A 21,326-nucleotide genomic window follows, 5' to 3' on the forward strand; every position below is an offset into this window, starting at 1 on the left:
CCACGCGACGAAATAAGGACTACGATTGGAAACTTGGAACATATAACTTGCAAGTCACTTGGTTTCGCAGGATGTGACAATCTACGACAAACTACATCCTCGCAACTTCAACATCGTGGCGTTGCAGGTACTTCGTTGGACTGGATAGAAAGTGTGGAAAAGCGGGCATCGAGCAGCTATCTTCTACCAAAGCTATGACACCACCAATGAACTGGGAACAGGATTTATACTGCTGGGCAAGATGCGAGAACGGGTGATCGGGTGGCAGTCGATCAACGCCAGGATGGGCATGTTGAGAGTTAAGTACCGTTTCTTCAACTACAGCATCATTGACGTGCACTGCCCACACGAAGGGAGAAAGAAGGGTACTACGCGCAGTTGGAGCCAACATACGATGGTTGCTCGCCGCGTAACGTGAAAATCATTGTCGGCGACATGAACGCGCAGGTAAGAAAAGAGGAAATGTACCGACCGGTAATCGGGTGAAACAGCCTGCACATATGTACATATCGCAGTACGAATAAAGATTCGGATCACTACTTAGTAGCTGTATGCATGCGCTTAAAACTTTCGACGGTTATCACCACGCGACGAAATCGAACGCCGCAGCTCAACATCGAGCAACTGCGTATTGTAGAAGTGGCTCAAGAATACGCGCAGCAGTTAGCAGTAGCCCTACCAACGGAAGAGCAGCTTAGCGCAGCTACACTTGAAGATAGCTTGAGAGACGTCCGATCCGTCATAGGTAGTACCTCGGCTACATCACTAGGCTTCGCGACTCCGAATCACAGAAACGACTGGTACGACGGCGAATGTGAACAGTTGAAAAACGAAAAGAGTGCAGCATGGGCGAGAATGCTGCAACACCGTACGAAAGCGAAAGAGGCACGTTATGGATAGGCGCGGAAAATGCAGAACTCAGTCTTTCGGAGGAATGAACGCCAGCAGGAAGAACAGCTATGGAAGAGCTGTACCGCGCTAAGGACACACGCAAGTTCTACGAGAAGCAGAACCGCTCGCGCAGAGGCTTCGCGCCACAAGCTGACATGTGCCGTGACCATCACGGGAGTCTTCTCACGAGCGAGCTTGAGATGGTCGAAATGTGGCGGCAGCATTACGATGAGCACCTCAATGGCGACATTGCTAGCAGCAAAGGCGGCGTGGTAGGAGTACGTGCACAGGACGAAAGATTTCCAGCCCCTAAGCTCCAAGAGATTGTGGAGGAGGTTGGCCGGTTGAAAACCAGCAAAGCCGCTGGAGCAGATCAACTATCAAGCGAGTTTCTAAAATACGGTGGATAAGCACTGGTGATAACACTACACTGGGTCATTACCAAGATTTGGGAGAAGGAAGTATTACCGGAGGAATGGATGGAAGGTATCGAGTGGCCCATGTACAAAAAGAGTGACAAGTTGGATTGCGAGAACTATCGCGTGATCACCTTTCTAAGCGCTGCCTACAAGATACTCTCTCAAATTTTATACCGCCGTCTATCACCGATTGCAAGAGAGTTCGTGGGGCAATATCAGGCTGCATTCATGGGTGGTTCGCCATCCGCCCAGTGTTGCAGAAATGCCGCGAATACAACGTGCCCACACATTGGTTCGCTGATGATTTTGATATTATAGCTGGTAAATTTGAGACGATGGCGGAAACGTTCATCCGACTAAAGAGTGAAGCCAAGCGAATCAGATTAATCGTTTATGTGTGAAAGACAAAGTACATGATGGCAAAGCGCTCCAGGAAGGAATCACCGCGCCCACCACCCCAAATTTCTATCGACGGTGATGAAATCGAGGCGGTTGAATAATTCGTGTACTTGGGCTCACTGGCGACCGCCGACCACGACATCAGCAGAGAAATTCAGAGGCGCATTATGGCAGGAAATCGAGCTTACTTTGGACTCCGCAGAACTCTACGATCGAACAAAGTTCGTCGTCACACGTGGGCACGTAGCATGGACCGTACGTACAGAGGAGGAAGGTGCTGCATACCATCTATGGCGGAGTGCAAATGGAGGACGGGACTTGGAGAATGCGAATGAACGAGGTGCATCAGCTGCTGAGAGAATCAACCATCATCACCGCGAAAATCGTGACGCTACGGTAGGCGGGTCATGTCATCAGGATGTCGGATAGCAACCCGACTAAAATGGTTCTTAGAGTCATCTAACCGTTACAAGAAGACGTGGTGTGCAGCGAGCTAGATGGGTCGATCAAGTGGAGGACGATTTACGGACCCTTCGCAGAGTGCGGATCTGGAGACACACAGCCTTGGACCGCGTAGACTGGAGGCGACTCCTACGTACAGCAGAGGACACTCAGGCTTTAGTCTGACCCGTAAGGTAAGGTAAGGAAGTTGGCGTTCCAAGAGGCTAGAGCCGCATTTAAAAAGGAGATAATCGTAAGCAATCAAACTGCCATAAGGAGGTGTGCCGAGATACCGACGCAAACCTCTGGGGTGACCGGTATAGACCGATATGCCTGCTGGACACACGCTGTTGGAGAAGGTCATCCTTAACAGGGTGGAGCCGTTCACAGAAGAATTTCGGAAGGAAAAGTCAACGGTGGATGCTATCCAGACGGTTCTGAAGAGAGCCGAGATTGCGCCCAAAGAGAAGAGGAGAAGAAACCGGTTCAGTGCTTTAATCACAATTGACGTCAAGAACACGTTCAATCGCAGCAGCTGGGAGGTCATCGCCGTAGCGCATTAGCGCAACACAAAATTCGGCTTCCAGACTACCTGTGTCGGACCTTGAAAAGCTAGGTCCAGAATATAATCTTGGTGTACGATACTGAAGCAGGACAGAGGAGGATGAAAATAACGGCGGGAGTTCCACAAGGCTCCATCCTCTGACCAACGCTGTGGAACGCTATGTGCAACGGAGTGCATACGCTGCAGTTACCCACAGGCGTCGTGCTCGTGGGTTTCGCGGACGATATCGTCCCATGAGTAACAAGCGAGACACCGGAAGAGGTAGAAATGTTGGCGGCAGAATCGATCGGCAACCTCGAAAACTGGATGAAAGGAGTCAAGTTGAGGATGAGTGCTGCGAGGAAATCTCCGTCAAAGAACTCATAGTGGCGTCGAAGCGAGAACTCAAGCATCTGGGTGTGATGATCGACGATCGGCTAAACTTTAACAGCCCCGCCGACCACGTCTGTGAAAAGGCGACGAAGGCGATCAACGCACTGTCGAGGATTATGCCAAACAACCGGTGGTCCGAGAAGCAGCAAGAGGCGGCTGCTTGCGAGCGTGTCATCTTCGATACTACGGTACAGAGCTCCAGCCTAAGGTGAGGCCAACTAAAAACCAACAGAATCAGGTGAAGCTAAACAGCGCGTTCTGGCTCATGGTCATGCGAGTAGCGAGCGCGTAGGTATAGAACAATATCGTCGAGGGCAGTTTGTGTGATTGCAGGAATGATCCCGATCTGCGTCACCTTGGAGAAGTACATCAAGTGCTACGAGCGGAGGACGACCAGTCAAGTGAGAATGTTGGTGCGAACGGCCTCAATGGCAAAGTGGCAACAGGAATGATATTCCATCGGCTCATCCCTAATGTATCAACTTGAGTGAACAGAAAGCATGGAGAAGTGAACTTCCATCAAACCCAGTTTTTGTCCGGTCATGGCTGTTTCAGGCAGTATCTACATCGGTTTGGTCAAGCCACTTCGCCCTTCTATCCGGACTGCGAGAACGTGGAGGAGACGCCGGTGTACGTAGTGTTCATCTGCCCCAGATTCGGGGCAATAAGCGTGGACAACGAAATACGAGAAGTGCATGAGCACAGATTAGTTAAGCGCCAAAAAGTGCATGAGCACAGCAACAGAAGAGTTCATTTGCACATTTCTCCAAACCCACCCCCCCCCCCCCCCTCTGAAGCAATCGAACGGGGATCGAGGCATATAGGTGTGGCAGAGGAAGGATGGGAGGAAAAACACTTTGATTTAGTGGCATTTGTGTTGTACATTGCATATTACAAACAAATAAATAAACAATTGATTATGGCTTATTAAGAGCCACGAGCTTGTTGTCGTTGGGAACTGTCCCATAATATTATGTTAATCTTATTTTTTTTTACCTCAAGACATGATACAATTTTTAAAACACACAGCCACGAAAAAAATACCCTCACAACTTCGCCAGATACGATCTGGGCTTCATTATTTTTTCTCATCAAAATTTAATCAGAGCTATCATCAACCGCACACTCCCTCGGTAATCATACCATTCTGTTCTGCTTTCCCAGTCTTGCTGCGAAACCTTCCGCAGCTCTTTCGGTGCATCCCCCAACTCTCTACCGTTTAATCTCGCTGGTGGTGCCCTGGCTCTACCCAAAATGTTCATCTGTTTAACTCTAAATTGGCCGCTTGTTTATTTGATTCCATCCTCCGCGGCCAAACTCGATAATCAACAGACAGCAGAGGAAAAAAAATCATCAACGCGAAAAAAAATGCCAGCGCTGCCCTTATTCTCGCACCCATTAAACGTTATCTCGCTGGGGCAGTCTCCCTGTCCAGCGTTTTTTTTTTTTGCCTTCGTTTTCTGTTCGCGAGGTCCAACTCCGCCAAGTTCGAAGAAAAATACCGAAAATGAAATCAACCATTTTCGGTTGGATCTTATAACTTTATACACATCTGCTAGTAGTGTCCGTAAAGTTTCGCGCCAACCGTATCACCCACTGCGACCGCCACCGCCACCGCTGCTAGTCTGCAACTTTTAATCCCCGTCACAAGCGAGCGTGGTAGCGCGGTGTGATCATCAATTTGGCCTCGTCTTCCCTTCAATCGTGCTGCGGTTCATCGGTGGCCAAAAAGTGGTGGTTTCGCTTGGTGGGAGGATGGGATTCTTTCACTTTGCTGGATCCTGCTCGCAATCCCTTTGCATGTTTGTGGGTCAGCGATCCCAACCAAAGTGACGACGATTCGGGGCAGCCAGCGTATAAAAATTAAAGACCTATTAACTTTCGCAGTTTTCTTGGCGATTTTGCTTCGGTTACGAGTTTTGATGGTTGGCAATTATTAGTGGGGGTCTTGTGTTGAGCTTATTATTAATTTTGTACCAATTTGTAGCAAATTTCAATTTTGCAGATAAAACCAATCATTTTCCTTGAAAAAGCAACTTTGATAGCTTATGTTATGTTGTTTAAATAAATGTTATACTAATGGGCCCCGATTTCGTCAGCCCTTTTTCGAAACACATATTTTACTACCGTTAAAGGCCTAAACAGTTTTTCAAACTTTTTATCTTTCTATGTTCTACCATTTAGCAGTAGTTTGATGGTGAAAATGGAAGAACTGGTCAAAGCTAAGATGAGAGCAAAAAAAGTCGTCATAACATCGGGCTGACCAAATCGGCTCCATACTGTATTCATGATTGTTCTTCTCCTCAAAGAGAGAACATTTGTTGACAAAGTTACTACATTGATTTTTGATGCAGTATAACTTCTTATTCCCTGGGGCCACAGTAATCCGAAAACGATACTACATTGCATTCTACTTATATTGATCATACAACAAAGGCTGAGTATCGCGTAACAAAGACCCCATCAGTCTCTTTCGAGCAACTAATATCCCTACCTCCTCGTAGCGCCGACCGGACTGCAAGAACTCCTAGGAAAGTTCAAGTAGTCAATCTTGGTGGGAGCTTTGGTCATAGATTACCGCTGAAGCAAAGGTAAAAAAAACCCTAATTATTCCACCTAGCGGTGATGGCGCCCTTCTCGTGTCTTCGAAAACCTATTTGAACAAACTCTAGTGACATGTTGATGAATATAAGTTTAACAAAGATCCATTTCATGGCACCAGAAATCATTTCGTTTATCTGCCTTTGATGTTTGAGTCTCAAACTAGATTAAAAGCCACTATCTTAAATTTGAGCAGTAATTTTGGATTTTAGACCACCATCTTGGATATTCTGGTCGCCATTTTTGGACTCCAGGCCTTTTCTCCACACCAGATATACCCATATCGCGTGGTTTTAGAGTCTAAGCCTCCATTAAGCAGTGAATTTTGAGACGCCATCTTAGATATGCTGGTATCCATTTTTGAACTCCGGTCATCTTCCTCATACCAAATATATCCATATTGCATGGTTTTAAAGCCTCAAATTCTATTAAACAGCCGCCATCTTGAATTTGGAGCCGCTTCTCTTGGATTTTAAGCCACCATGTTTGATATTGTGGTCGCCATTTTGGGAGTCCAGATATTTTCCCCATGCTAAACATACCCATATTGTATGGTTCTAGTGTCCAAACTCCATTAAAAAGCCTTCATCTTAAATTTGGAGCCCCCAACTTGGATGTTAGATCGCCATATTGGAAATTCTGGTCCCCATTTTTGGACTCCAGACATCTTCCCCATATCAAATGTATCCATACTGCATGATGTTGGGGCCCAAAACTCTTTTATACAGACGCCATATTGGATTTGAAGCCCCCATCTTGGATTTTAGACCGTCATCTTTATTCCATTTTAGGACTCCGGACATCTCCATACCAAATATTTATATCCATATTTCATGGTTTTAAGAACTGAAACTTCATCAAACAGCCATTTGGAGCCGCCATCATGGATTTTAGGTCACCATCTTGGATATTTTGGGCGCCATTTTTGGACTCCGGACATCTTCTTCATGCTAAATATACCCATCTTGCATGGTTTTAGAGCCTAAAACTCTATTACACAGGCACAATATTGAATTTGGAGCCGCCATCTTAGATTTCAGGCCACCATATTGGAAATTCTGGTCGCCGTTTTTGGATTTTGGACATCTTCCTCATACCAAATATACCCATATTGCATGGTTTTAGAGCCTAGAACACCATTAATCAAATGTCTGGTCTCTAGTGTTGATTTCCGTACAAAATTCGTCAGCCATGGTAAAGGTTACAAAAATTGCCGCAGTTTGATTTGCCGCATGATGGGGTAAATTTTACATATATGTATATGCGGCCAGTGCTACCAGTGCTGGTCCGGATCACTGAAATGGCCATAACTCCGGAACGACTTGACCGATTCGCACTATTTTCAATAACAAACAATAACAAACAAAATTTGTTCGATTCGTAAAATCGGCCAATGGGAAGTGCCTTACAAATGAGTGAACTTTTTTTGCGCACAGACATACATACATACACACATACATACACACATACAGACATCATCTCTATTCGTCGAACTGAGTTTATCGATATATGTAACTTGACTTTCCGAGCCTTCAATCGAAAATTCGTTTTTTGAGTGAACATATAGACTTACACTACACTTTGGTGTACGAGAAATGCAAAACCTAGACTACATCACTGACGAGGAAGAGCTTATCACACACTGCAAGCTGCAAGGCCCAGCAGGAACACGGGTGGCCTTGGCTCAGTTATTTGTAGAGGACGTTAACAAGACCCTTAAGATAGGGAAAGTCAAGGTGGGCTTTTCACGAGCCACCGGTTCAAGCGGTTTGAACCGGGGCACAAGCCGTGGGACTGTAAAGGTCCGGATAGGAGCAAGGATGATAGGCGATGTGAAGATGAATGCCATAATGCGCAAGGCTGCACAAACACTCCCAAATGCGTGATTTGTCCCGAGAAATCTGCAAAGAGCAAGCATCCAACAGAAGGCCCAAGGGGCCCAGCCTTCAAAAGACCCAGAACTGACAATTCACAATACATGTAATGCAAATGAAGCTAAATCCCTGTGACACTGCCCAGCAACTGCTGTGTTAGGCAGTCGCTGAGTGGGGGACCGGACGAATATCGCCATTATAGCGGATCTATACCGAGTTCCCGCCGATAACGGCAACCGGGTCATTGATGGGCCCAAAATGGCGGCGATGTGGACAATGGATAAATACCCAGTCTAGGTGCTGGTTTCTAACGAGGGCTTTGTGATCGCCAAAGTCAACGAGGTCTCCTTCTGCAGCTGTGTGACTCCGCGGAGGTCAATCGAGCAGTTCACGTAGGTGAACACTGTATGACTGCCGTATTGATTAGGCGAAGGCCAATGGTAATAGAGGATGCCTTCAATGCCTGGACCGTGGAATTGGGAAGCCGTTTCACGAACTAGCTATATCAGAGCCTGCTAGAGGAACTGACCATGCTCGATGCCGATGTGGCTAATGTTGGTACTAAAAGTATGGAGTAAAGTCGATCATCGACGTTACTTTCTGCAGTTTCGACCAAATAGTTAGGAGTGGAGGGTATATGATAACATAGCGGTTTGCTACAGCATCGGATACAACAGCAGGTAGCGGGAGAAGAAGGGACGACTAGGTCATGGCGAAACCCTCGTAAGTGGTAAGACATCATACTTCAACGACGAGGTAATTAGTGAGGATGACCCCTTGGTAGCGGCACACTCGAGTGCATACGATGCCACCATGCCTAGGCAAGTCCTCCTTAGGAGTTGGACACCACCGGCTTACTGATGGACTCAAGCTATTGTGAACCTGCAGTACGCCTGCCTATGGACTAGGTGACGGATGCAGCGAGCATGCACTGATGAGGAGCGAAATGAAAGATAGGTGGCGTTCACGGCTGCTGAAGTCGCACGCAAGATTGAGATAAGGGTAAGGAAACGGGCCTGATTTGAGGGTCTCTGTGAGGTAATACCTACAGAGCCGTAATGTCCATTAGGTGTAAATGGTCCTCCCGGGTAGTCTCAAAAATGTTGGAGAGGATCAACGAGCCACTCTTTCCGCATCATGATCTGATTCATAGGCCTCATTTCATAGAACTACTGGGGATTAGGGCTGGGAAAGAGGTGATCATTAGCGATGAGGAACTTGGAAGGATTGGAAACTCGTTTAGCGTAGGTAAGGCACCAGGTCCAGACGTAGTTCCGAACCTTGCCCTGAAAAAATCTATTGCAGAGGGCCCTGGCTGTAAAAGGAGGCTGCAAAACGGTGAGTCGATAAGGAGAGCGTCCAACAAAGCTGTGGTCCTCACAAGTTCCTACCTCATGCTTCCACGGATCAAACGATGACAAAGACCCCCAGCTAAGAGTTCTGTACTTAGCTGGTAGTGCAGCCTGGGCACTATTGTCTTTCTGACATCAGCTAGATTGAGGAGGTACGTCTCGAGCGTCTGTTCACCAAGGAGATGCGGCTCAAACAGCGTCTGCTCTGGCATCCAGTGGCTGAGTATGAAATGCTGCTCCATCGGAAGCTATACCAAAGGAGACAGGCCCGTGCACAGAAGTGGCGCCAAGGGAGGGGTTTTTCCCAATTTCGGCAAAAGGCGGAGGGGCGCCTAGTGTATGGATCATCGAAAATGGGGGGGGGGGGTTAAAACCCAACCTCCCCCCCCCCCCCTATTGCACGGGCTTGAAAGGAGGCAGCCCCACCACGGTGGATAGGGGACCTTAGGCCAACAACCTACGGTTCTCGAAACTCAAAAACCGTTACAGAGACCGAAAGTGCAACGGACAAGAATTGAAGCTTACTAAACCTAGCCCAGCAGTGTAAACTGGCACAAATAGCAAATGAGGCATGCCGTATTAAGCTTGAGATCCTAGGACTGAGTGAAGCCCGTTGGCCGAACTTCGGAGAACGCAGATTGGCGTCGGGTCAAATTCTGCTAATACTCTGGCCTACAAGGTGAACACCGTGGGTTTGGTTTACTGCTAAGCGATCACGTCCACGTTGCGCTCATGAAGTGGAAACCTATGAACGAGAGGATAATTGCAGCCAGATTCAGAACACAAGTTTAAAACCTTACCATGATCCACTGTTACTCGCCAACCGATGCTGGCGAATTGCAAGACACAGAGAACTTTTACAGCCAACTGAATACTGTCGTGGATACGATTTCAAAAGGTGATATCAAGATCCTCACAGACGACTTCAACGCAAAGGCTGGTTCCGACAACTCGGACTATGAGCACGTCATGGGACGCCATGGTCTCGGAGAAATGAGCGACAAACGGTGAGCTGTTTGCAGAGTTTGGAGGCAACAACATGAAGAGTGGAGGATCACTCTTTCCCCATCGACCAGTGCACAAATGGACATGGGTTTTCCGTGATAGCATCACGGAAAATCAAATCAACCACACCTGCATCAGCCGGAAATGAACCATCATCTCCCAATCGACGAGATCCGGCTGCGCATTGCGAGGATCCATCGACAGGAGGAGAAAATCGGCGCCGGTTCAACACACGCCGACTGGAAGACGCTGCGGTGAAAAGGTCCTTCGTCTAGGATCTAGAGTACCGTGTTGCGGATATTCCGGAAGACGAAGCACCATCAAGAACGCCTTCATCGCCTCCGGCGAGAATAATTTGGGTGAGCCACGCACCCAGAGAAAGAAGCGGATTACAGGTGACACCTGGATGAAGATAGAGGAGCGAAGGAACGCCAAAGCCGCGATAGATTGAGCGAAAACACGAGGAGCCAAACCCGTAGCCCATCAGCGGTATGCAGAGGAACCTGGCATGTGCAGTTCAGAAATGTCTGTACGAATGAATCTTCCTAGAAGCTTGGAAGCCACAGAGCCTGGTCCTATTTCTAAAGGCGGTGAAACAAGACGATTGGCATATGAAAGGGTGGAGCGCTACGAGTATGATGGGCGGAGCTGGTGCAAAGTGATCTGGCTAGCATTGGGCGTTAGCAGCAGCCGCTTACCGAGTATTGTGGCGTAGTATTCTTAGATTGATGTGAATAAATAATAAACCTAACATTCTCAAACCGAAAGCTCTCCTTTAACTTTAAATCTCAGAACATAGCCAACATCTGCCGAAGCAATCCTGCAAGATAATGGCCAAACTTTTGCACATCCCGAACACATCTGCCGCACAGTAATTGACTCACAGGTGGCGGAACATTTGATTAATCTGTTTTCGGCGTAATTATGCAAATGGCCTATTTTGGCCTCGTTTTGCTTCCGCTGCCTCACTCACACACATGCCAATCGGAGGCGCCATCATCTCATCGTTCCGCGCCGCGCCATTATCGTCGTCAAATGGGGGAAAAGGGGGCGTTTTCATCATCTCCGATGATGATTGATTTACGCACCGGATCATGAATGTAATTATATGCTGCCCGAAATTTGCACCACATTTCAACACAAAAACACTCTCGTATCGTGGTGTGGCTGGAGGTCTGAGCGAGGGGAGGCAGAAGATGAATGGCTTTGGACCTCCGGGCTGGGAATCCTCCAAGGGGCGCACATTTTAACTCATTTCAACACTTGAATGCCTGCCCCGCACAGTCGGCCGATCCTCCGGAACAAAGGCAATGCAAACTCGGGAAAAAAGGAGATCAGCTGGAGATAAACAAGCGACACAATGAAACCATAATTTGCATACATAATTGTCGGGGGCTTACATTTGCATACTGACAGCGGTTGTTGTGTATAATTTGGATTCGAGCCGAGTGAATACGACAAATGTCAGCAGTTTGGGGCCATATCTAAACTAATTACGGTGGGAATTTGAGGGCAGGCTTGATATGATGTTATTTTAATACATACCTTCTATACCAATTGTATAAATTAGATTTTCTTTCTAGATTTTGGCATTAGTCTTTTTAATATCGACTCATAGAGAGGCTTGAAAAAAATCGGGTGTCCTACGTTAGGCGGAAACACGAAAGGCGGAATCACAAAAGGCGGAAATACAAAAGGCGGAATTATCGAAAGGCGGAAAGTCACAAAAGGCATAGTTACGAAAGGCGGAATCACAAAAGGCAGAATCACATAAGGCTAATTAAAATTTGCCGGACGTTTTGAACCAGCAGAGCAAACGGCCGGCCGTTTGCTCTGCTGGTTCAAAACGTCCGGCAAATTTTAATTAGCCTTATGTGATTCTGACATTTATTATCGTCGCACCACCAAATCGAAGTCGTCGCTAGAAGCACATGCGAAGTTGCAGCTGCGAAGTAAATTTGAATCTATTTTTTCTGTTGCGCATCAATAAGCTAATTAAGAGCAACAATATGCACTAATCCAAATTGAGTTGCGACATTTCTAAGTAGGTTAAAAATCAATTTTCGAACGTTCGGTCACTTTGTATTTCGACCAAAAGCATAATATGCCACAGTTAGTGAAATCGACATTAGAAAAAGAGGTTGCCCTTTTAGGCATTGTTTAGTGTGTGTCAACTGTACCTTCTACCGTCAATCCACTTCCACCGAGACGAACCAACACTTGACTGCAAGGCTGAAAGCCCCCGAATTCCATTACCTCAAATGACCCATCACCCCGGACATTTTTTCTCAATTATAAATGTTCTTTTTTCATGAACAAAGGAAACTCATGTCGTTCGTCCCGGAATGAACTAGCTTGACTGATAAAATTTCATTCAGCTATAACTTGAAAGAACAGCCTATGATTAAAAGAAGGGGAAAATCTCAGATACAAATATTTACAGTTGCAACGCCAACAAATTCCTTAAAAGAACAACTAGAACAGCCTATGTCTGAAAGAAGGATACATAATGATTACATTAGCAGTTAGACTGCCAAAAAAGTCCTTAGTAGTAAGGCCAGAAAAATCTTTGTTAAAAACGTGATCCATTACTTGGTGCACCGTTAATTATCCAGAGGAAGTCTCTAGATAGGCTTGTGGATACTTCATACGGGGTAATGGAATTCGGGGTGATGGAATTCGGGGCAATGGAATTCAGGATAATGTCCTAAAGCCGATTTAAAGAAGGAACAATCTTTGATAAAAATATGTGCAGTTTCAAAGCTAACTAATTCCCAAATGGTTAAACTAGAAAGAATACCCTATGAAAAAAGAAGGAAATATTTCAGATGATCGTATTGGTAGTCAGAACGTCAAAAACTCCTAATAAATAAAACTAAAAAGAACAGCTAGGGGTCTCCAGTTAGCCTAGTGGTTAAGGCTATGGATCGCCAATCCGGAAACGGCGGGTTTAATTCGCGTTCCAGTCGGGAAAATTTTTCGATTCCCTGGGCATAGTGTATCATTGTACTTGCCTCACAATGTACAAATTCATGCAATGGCAGGCAAATAATGCTCTTCAATTAATAACTGTGGAAGTGGTCCAAGAACACAAAGTTGATGCGAGGCAGGCCAAGTCCCAGTGGGGACGTAGAGCCATAAAGAAGAAGAAAAAGAACAGCTTATGTTGAAAGAAGAGCAAATCTTTGCAGAAAACTTGAACAACCCATTCAATCTCACTGTTGGTTCCCTGAAGTTTGTCCGCAGTTCTAAAACGGCATTTGGCAATGGCCAGACACCAACACTTTCTTGTACTCGGTTTAAAAAGGTCATCAATTTCCCTAGAACCCTATTCTGATAGGTTTCGATGGTTTTTACTGATTCCGCCATTTCAAAATTACGCCTTATGTTATTTTCCGCCTTTCGTTACACTCTTAAGGTGGTCTGCCTTTCGAGTTTCTGCCTTTCATGATTCCGCCTTTCGTGTTTCCGCCTTTTGATAGGGTCCCTCTATACCAATTGTATAAATTAGATTTTCTTTCTAGATTTTGGCATTAGTCTTTTTAATATCGACTCATAGAGAGGCTTGAAAAAAATCGTTGTAAATCTTCATAAAGAAATGCTTTGAAATGTTTGATGATAAGGGGTTTTCATAAAGCACGTAGATTCAGGAGTGGAGGGGATGAATCTGTCCTAAGTTTACGGTCCATAACAAACTCAGAAAAAAAAATGTATGGATCAAATTTTACGTAGGAGGAGAGGGGTCCGAGATGGCCAAAAATCAGTCTACGTAGTTTACGGACAGCGCGAGCTAAGACGGTTTCAATGACGTATTGTATAATGATGGACCATGATGGATGCTCCGAATCATATCCCGCAGTATACCTTGATACTTTTCTGCTCTTCCGGAAAAAAGTTTCACAAAGTCAAATAAAAAGAAAAAAAAACAAAAAGTACTCACCAAGATCCAGTGTTTCAACGTGGGCAAACACCTCCAGGAAGATCAGCACCAGCACAAACTTGTTCCACCAAGAGACGGCATTTGTCAGCACTTCCGGTGAGCGAATCACGGCCATTTTCTCATTCAATCGCGCGCGCTTCAAACCAACAAACAGTTACAACAATCGTTATCAATTATCACGAGGAGTGATGAATCGCTCGTTGATTCGATCCTGCTCCCCCTTGGTGATGTACTGTGTTTCGCGATCGCGTTCACGAATTATGTCGTTTTCTCCGATATGTGTTTAAACCTGCTCAGACGATCTGACGACGACGGGTGTGGCTGGTTCCGCTGGTGCGCTGATGAGTGATGATATTTTACATTTTCCCGCCGTCTGTAGAATAACAAGAAACAAAAGAAAAGGAACGATCAGTGTTGAATTTCATTGCCATGCTGTGCAGTCTAGCGTCTAACGATTCATAAAGGAAACCCCCGCAATTTAAATTTCGGAAGTCTAAATTTAGCAAGCGACAAGCGGTGAGGCAGTCGCTTTTCGGGCACGGCACGACACAGTTTACCAACTTTGTCTGTTCAATTAACGCTAATTGAGACCAGACTCGCAGCACCGACCGGCGAGTTCTTCAACTCCGCCGATGACGACACTATCGTAGCTGCTGCGGTTGATTTAAAACACGTTCATCTGCGATTTCGGTCTGGTAAGAATGAATAAATAAAGATTGAATCAAACTGCATGTATGGCAAACAACATGCATTCTTTTTTATGGTTATGGTCTAGATGATGCATGGTTTTTGACCTGCCAGTCTTAATTTGAAGATGTTCAAATGCTCAGTTGTGTGCATTCGTTGGGTGTAACACTGACCGCAGTCTAGACATGAAAGGGACTAATGTGGGTGTAACTGCAATAATGACCTATGGTGGGTGAAAGAATCGTTTGAAACGAATACCGAACTCTGTTCAATCTCATATTATCCAAGAACCTACATTTGATGTAACGATTCCTTCATTTACAGCATATACGAAGCATAAACCATAAGGATACGCATCGTGGCTGCTATTACAATATTGACTACAACAATCAAAAATGCGCAGAGAACCAATGCGAAAGAGACTTGTGACTAGTTAACTATTGGGACAACGATGTTGAAGAGTCGGCATGAGAATCTTTCTTCCTGTCGTAGTCAACGGCGAGATTAAGATCTGGTCCGTTGTCGACTGGCCGTGGATGAAGCCGGCTTGAAACTTTTCACGAACTCATTTATTTCAGGTGACAGATAAGTGAAGATGATTTGGGATAGGATTTTGTAGGCGGAATGGCGGAAACAAAATGGTTACCGTTCGGCAGACAATTAAACGTTCCATAATAAATACAAAATTTCCCATAAATAATTCGAAAAGTCCCTGTGAAGAAACAGGGGTGCAAGCAGTAATAAATAACAAAAGTTCCATAAACAAATAAGAAAATGCATCAATAAATCAAAAGTTTCCATAAATAATTGATTTTTGAGCAATTAAAAACGTCAAAAATGCAATGAATAAATCAACTGTTGCAATAAAAAAAGCCATTTTTCCCACCAAATAACTTCGAATTTTCCATAAATAAATCCGATTTTTCAATAATAAATTAGAAAATTCACAATAAAAAAATATTAAAAAAGCAATACAAAATTCAAAAAATGCAATAAAAAATGACGAAATTACCCATGAAAAACAAATGCAGGAAAGTATGAGACAGTGAAATGCTGAATCGCACTTATATGACTGAAACGACTGAAAAGCTTGCGTAACCATGATTGCAATTTATCGAGCATTTGCTTGCTGTCCGAACTCGCTATCGCTCGTCGGACCTAAAAAAGGGATAACAACTAAATACACTGCAAAATGTTTTTGCTGGTAATCAGCAAACTTTGCTGATTTTTTGCGTGCTGATTGCATTCAGCAATACAAATTACTGAGTATCAGCAATTATTTTTCAACTTACTGAACAATCCAGCAATTTTGACAGTTGATCAGCAACTTTGTGCTGAAATTCAGCAAAAATGTTGCTGAAATTCAGCAATTTATTTTGCTGATTTTTTGCGTGCTGGAAGCATTTCAAAAATTTTGGTGTGTATGTGTGCATTACACCGGGCAAATTCTTGGATTTGTGGTTTGCCTAGAACTGAATCGATGCAGTTGCGGTGCATCGGATATCGGAAACTTCAGCGGCCTTCTGCCGCCTCAGTTCCTCAATCCTCTATGCGGCTTGCCGCATGGTCTACATAATGTTTTGGCTCAAAACGCATTAACGTTTATTGCTCGTTTTTCGACATTTATTGATAACTTATTTTTTTGTTTATTGCACCTTTTGAATTATTTATTGCTCTTTCGATATTTTTTTATTGAGAATTTTCTAATTTATTATGGAAAAATCGAATTTATTTATTGAAAATTCAAAGTTTTTTGGTGGGAAAATTGGCTTTTTTTTATTGCAACAGTTGAATTATTCATTGCATTTTTGACATTTTTAATTGTTCAAAAATTAATTATTTATGGATTTTGATTTATTTATGCATTTTTTATTTGTTTATGGAAATTTTGTTATTTATTACTGCTTGCACCCCTGTTTCTTCACTGGGACTTTTGGAATTATTTATGAAGAATGACCACTTTCTTATGAGTCGTTTATATTTAAGCCGTTACCGTTCTGAAATTTTTACATTTCAAATGGTCGCCTTTCTTGTGAATGGAAAGATTACCTCTAGCGGCCTACTTCACTGGACCTATCTTAACCCTCCTAAGATGTTAAACTAGACGCACTAAGATGACGTGGCGCACGTATAGCGAGCCTGTCTGGTCACCACGACATCCTACTTGGGTTGATGGGCTAAGCTGCGATACCTCTATAGGGTATTAGGCGGACAAAAATAAGAAAAGTGACTTTCACCAATGCTTATTCTGAAATTTTCTATCAATAATAAACATATAAACTAAGAGAAATCTAGAATTTCAAGTTTCTAGCTGATGTAGTTACAAAGATATTGTGCATCAAAGTTAAGTAAAGTTAAAAAATCGATTTTCGCTAAAAAATAACATATAATTTCAAGTCGATATTTTCTAGTTTGTATCATCATTATCTATTGGTTTTAATACATCATTGGTAAGGTAATGAAGCAAGCTTTCCAGCAAACAGGTGGTTTTGTGAAATATTTGAACAATTGTAAGAAAAACGGTAAAAGAAGAAGAAGAAGAAGTTGAAAACGGCATGAAATATGAATTTTGTTAATCGGCATCTTTTTTTCCCACGCATTCCCAGGCCCAAAATCAATTTAAGGTCAAACTTTAGGTCTACACTAACGACTTTCAATGAGAAATGCTGCGGTAAATTGCGGTCTTGGAAGATTAGATCATTTGGTCGAAAATACGCTTGGTCGAATGGACATTTGGTTGAAAGTACATTAAAAGCAAATATTTCATTCAAGAATATTTAGTATTGCTATTCATGTCGTAACTTGCTTCCCAGGTGTAGTTTTTATTGATATTGTAGAAGAAGTTGATTTTTCAACGACTGATTGCGTGATTTCTTCCTCCTACCACGCGAAACAAACGCACACTAAGCTTCTCCAGGAATACCATCCTAGATTCTCATTAAAGTTTCTTTTGGAATGTCTTCAGAAGTTTATTTTTACTTCCAGAAGGTATTTCTGGGAATTCCAGCAATTTTACCCGAGATTCCTTTCGGGATTGCTTCAGGAGTTCTTCAGGAATTCGTACCAGAAACTTTTTCGAGAAAAAAAATCCATTTATTTATTACGTAAGCGCAAAAATTGCCATTTTTACCTCCCCCTCCCCTTTTCATAACGCTTCTTTGTTTTTTTTTTGTTTATATTTATGTGTATTTTAACTTATAGCTACGAACGCTACGAAAAAAAAAATGTATGAAGCGTAACACTCGGCCGTATACACCCCCCCCCCCCCTCCTCGTAGAGCGTCACATGATTTGTGGACGGCGCCCAGGAATTCTATGCGATATTCCTCCAAAAACTCCTTCCTGGATTCTATCAAGAAATATTTTTGGTATTGCTTCCGGCATTCCTCCAAGAAGCTCTTGGAGCTCCATCAGGGATTTCTCCAAAACTTTACTGGGCTTCTGGCAGGAATTGCTTCATAAATTTCTTCAGAAACTTCTTCCGGAATTTCTTTCAGAAACTGCCAACAAACATTGTTGTTGTACAAGAGTGGAACAAACCACTCTCAAGAAAAAGCTAACTCAAGAAGCTGTTATTCAGCTAGTTCTGTTTTATGGCTGGCTTGCAGCATTCATTTGGGAACTCTTTTTTGGTTTCCTCCATGAGTTCCGTTTGGGATTCCTGCAGTTTCTGGAATTTCTCTGGAAAACAGTTCTGGAATTCTTGCAGATGTTCTAAGGGAAATTTTCCAGGAGTATATTCTGTAAATTCAACCTGTAGTTTTTGTTTTTTGAATTCCTCATGGAGTCCCAAGCAGAAGAAAATATCAACAGCATAATAAAATATGTTATTTTGGCTTAATAACTGAATAATAGAATTAGTAATTTGTATGTTATTAGCATAACATATTATGTTATAAACCCTTCTGTCATAAACGGCAAAATAACAAATATCATAACAAAAAAAAATTGTCCTGGAAGACTAATTCAATAGCATTTTTTTTTGTCTGCATTAACGAGATTTTTAACCCTCACGCAGAAAAATGAGGCTTTTTTAAAACAATAAAACGCATGGTTGTTTTTCAAACTGAGCATTTACTTATTGCGAAGTTATATTTCTTTGTTCTTACATAGAATTTATCGATCAAAACAACCAATTCCCATCATTCCGTATAACGTTAAAATCTTCATTTGTTTCAAGAAAATGGGGACCATAAACATGGCCCAAAAGCACTCACACATCTTTAAAATTTTTACCCCAACCCCGATCAGAAAGGCATAACAAAAATGTAACAGAATTATATCAGCGGTTGATAGATATATCAACGTTTGATATATTTAGATATATTTGACAAAAATGATTTGAAAACCTGATTTAATTATATCAGAATTATAACAAGGTCAGTTATAATACAAAAAAAATATATTTTGATCATCTTTATAGGAACATTATAACAAACTCAGTTATAGTTTTGAAAATGCAGTTTGTGTCAAATGAATATTTTACAGGTGGTGTTTGGTACGCAATTACACCGCTGTGTGGCGGTACTGCGCCTGTGAAATGCAGGATTTTTAACAAGTTCGAATCATGATCCAGACCTTTAAGAAAATTCAGATTAATCATTAAATTTATTTATTGACATACTTGTATTTAGATTCAGGGTTATCCCTCATTGGAAGTTCAAAATCAATTTTTTGATTATCTTCAAATTCACTAACACAAATTGAAATTCAAACCTTAAATGAACAAATGCAGTATTTTTGACATGTTTGAATCATGATCCAAATTTTTAAGAAAGCTCAGATGGATATTTTCGCGCTAATATTCACTGTACTTCACATGATTAATAGAATGCAGTGAATATATTTTCATGGTCGATGTTTTGATTTACAGCGAGAAAACTGCTTTTTATTTTCCAAAAAATGATGACGGATGCTTAAAGCCTTAAGATCATCAGTATCTTAGTGATAAGGCCACAATATTCAGTTCCTTAGCGAATGATTCTATATAGCATCACACAGCAACGTAGTTAAAAAAAATAAGAAATGAGTATCCCAGCAGTTGTCATTGTAGGTGAGCCACACTAGAGTATCTAGTAAAATTTAATGCCCAACGTATGCAATGATTTAACCCTCCTAATATGTTAGTGTTTACGCGTATGTCCTTCCCCTCAACAATTGGAACTGGTCCTGTCCTTCCCCCCATCGATTTCAAGCTAGTCGAATGTCAGCAACATCCGCCTCCGTTCGAGCATAGTCGACGGCGGAAACCCAGAGGAAAAATTTTGTTAGTTTTAAGCGCAGCCATTGTAGAGAAACGATGCAATAAAACTACAGTCCGCAAAATCGAGTGTTATTCCACGTTTTATTTCGTTTTCCGACTCGGATTTCGGTTTCCTCCGTTTCCTGCTACGGTGTTTGAGTTTCGTGTTTGGCATTCCCGCGTACAGTTAGGCTTTTGCACCACGAAGGCGTAGCGTACGTTCAGCGTGCTTGTCTGGGTCATATTGACCCCAACTTCCTACTAGGGTTGATGCAACTCTCAAACGATCACATGAAGCTATGATAAGTGAGGCAACAAAATGGATATTAAAAGGATGACTTTCATTGAAACTGTTAACACTCATGAAGTATGTTTTAAGTTTCACAAACCTCCATAGGTTTTGCAGTATGTGGTCCCATTCAAGATTATTCTAATAAATTATTCTGAAATTAGAAGTTTTACCATTAACATGATACAACTGGAACAATTAGTCGTCTGCAAATGAAAATCACCTTAGTTTTTTAAGAATTGATTATTATCTAAATAATTTGTGGAGCTTTGAAATTTATATCTAATTTGGTCGCGCCATGCCGTTAGTCACGTTTCATTGCCATGCAATTAACGTCCATATCAATTCAGTAGAAATACAGCTTCTTATTATCTGCAAACATGCGGTGTGGATGTTACATACTCAAAGATGAAGGAAGGCCGTTGATAAATAAGGCTAACATCAATGGTCCTAAAACCGATCTTTGTGGCATGCTCGATAGAGTACCGATCAGGCTTCAATGATTTCCTTTAACTTCCATAATTTTAAAGCGGTTATTCAAATAGGATTTACTTAATGAAACAGAATCTCAACTGAAATCAAATAGATGTGATAATCTGTGCAGTAGTTCAAAATGAGAAACACTGTTGAAAGCTTTTAAAAAACCAATCAATAGCAGAAGGTTATTTCTTTTTAACCGATGTGTTGATGGATATCGTCATGCATGCCGAAGAAAATGCCGAACACGTGGGAGAATTTCTTGTTTAAACTATTTTTGCTGAAAATTAAAACATTGATATCACGAGGCAAAGCAAACGCCACAGTTTGTCAATTCTTGTACCATGTAATGTTGAAATTGTGCTTTAAACACTGCATTTTTTTTATTTTATAAGCCATCTAAAACTGACAATCTTCAGAAATGCACACTAACGCCACGATGCGGTGAAATTTTAAACCACCAGACTACTGCATAACTTTGCCATAGGCAGGAACTTTCTTGATGGTGAGGAACATTAGATAATTATTTAATAACACATGTCGAAATGTGTTGCAAGTTCCCGACCCGGTAGAGCAATGCTACCATAAGCGAAATGGGATTCGGATCACAAACACTGAAGGCTAAAGCACCACAAAAAACCAAAACGAAAATCTCATTCTACAAACATGTATTATAGGGTTTTGCTTAACATGTCGCCTACTCTGTGTTCCTAGCTCTCCTATTCTAGTCAACTTAATCTAAGCGTTTACAATGGGTTTGACTCACGGTTACC

General features: G+C 42.7%; 1 protein-coding gene across 2 annotated transcripts in view; it reads right to left on the minus strand.

The window, feature by feature from the left end:
* LOC109427861 (discoidin domain-containing receptor 2) overlaps positions 1-21,326 on the minus strand; it is a 961,146-nt gene that overhangs the window by 516,997 nt on the left and 422,823 nt on the right. For both annotated transcript variants that reach the window (XM_062851500.1, XM_062851499.1), the window contains exon 2: positions 13,860-14,232. In XM_062851500.1, coding sequence (XP_062707484.1) covers positions 13,860-13,974 — 115 coding nt within the window. In that variant the 5' untranslated portion in view covers positions 13,975-14,232. The remainder of the gene's footprint in view (positions 1-13,859; positions 14,233-21,326) is intronic.

Source organism: Aedes albopictus, chromosome 2 (genome assembly GCF_035046485.1).
Source record: "Aedes albopictus strain Foshan chromosome 2, AalbF5, whole genome shotgun sequence".
In the NCBI taxonomy this organism is placed as follows: domain Eukaryota; kingdom Metazoa; phylum Arthropoda; class Insecta; order Diptera; family Culicidae; genus Aedes; species Aedes albopictus.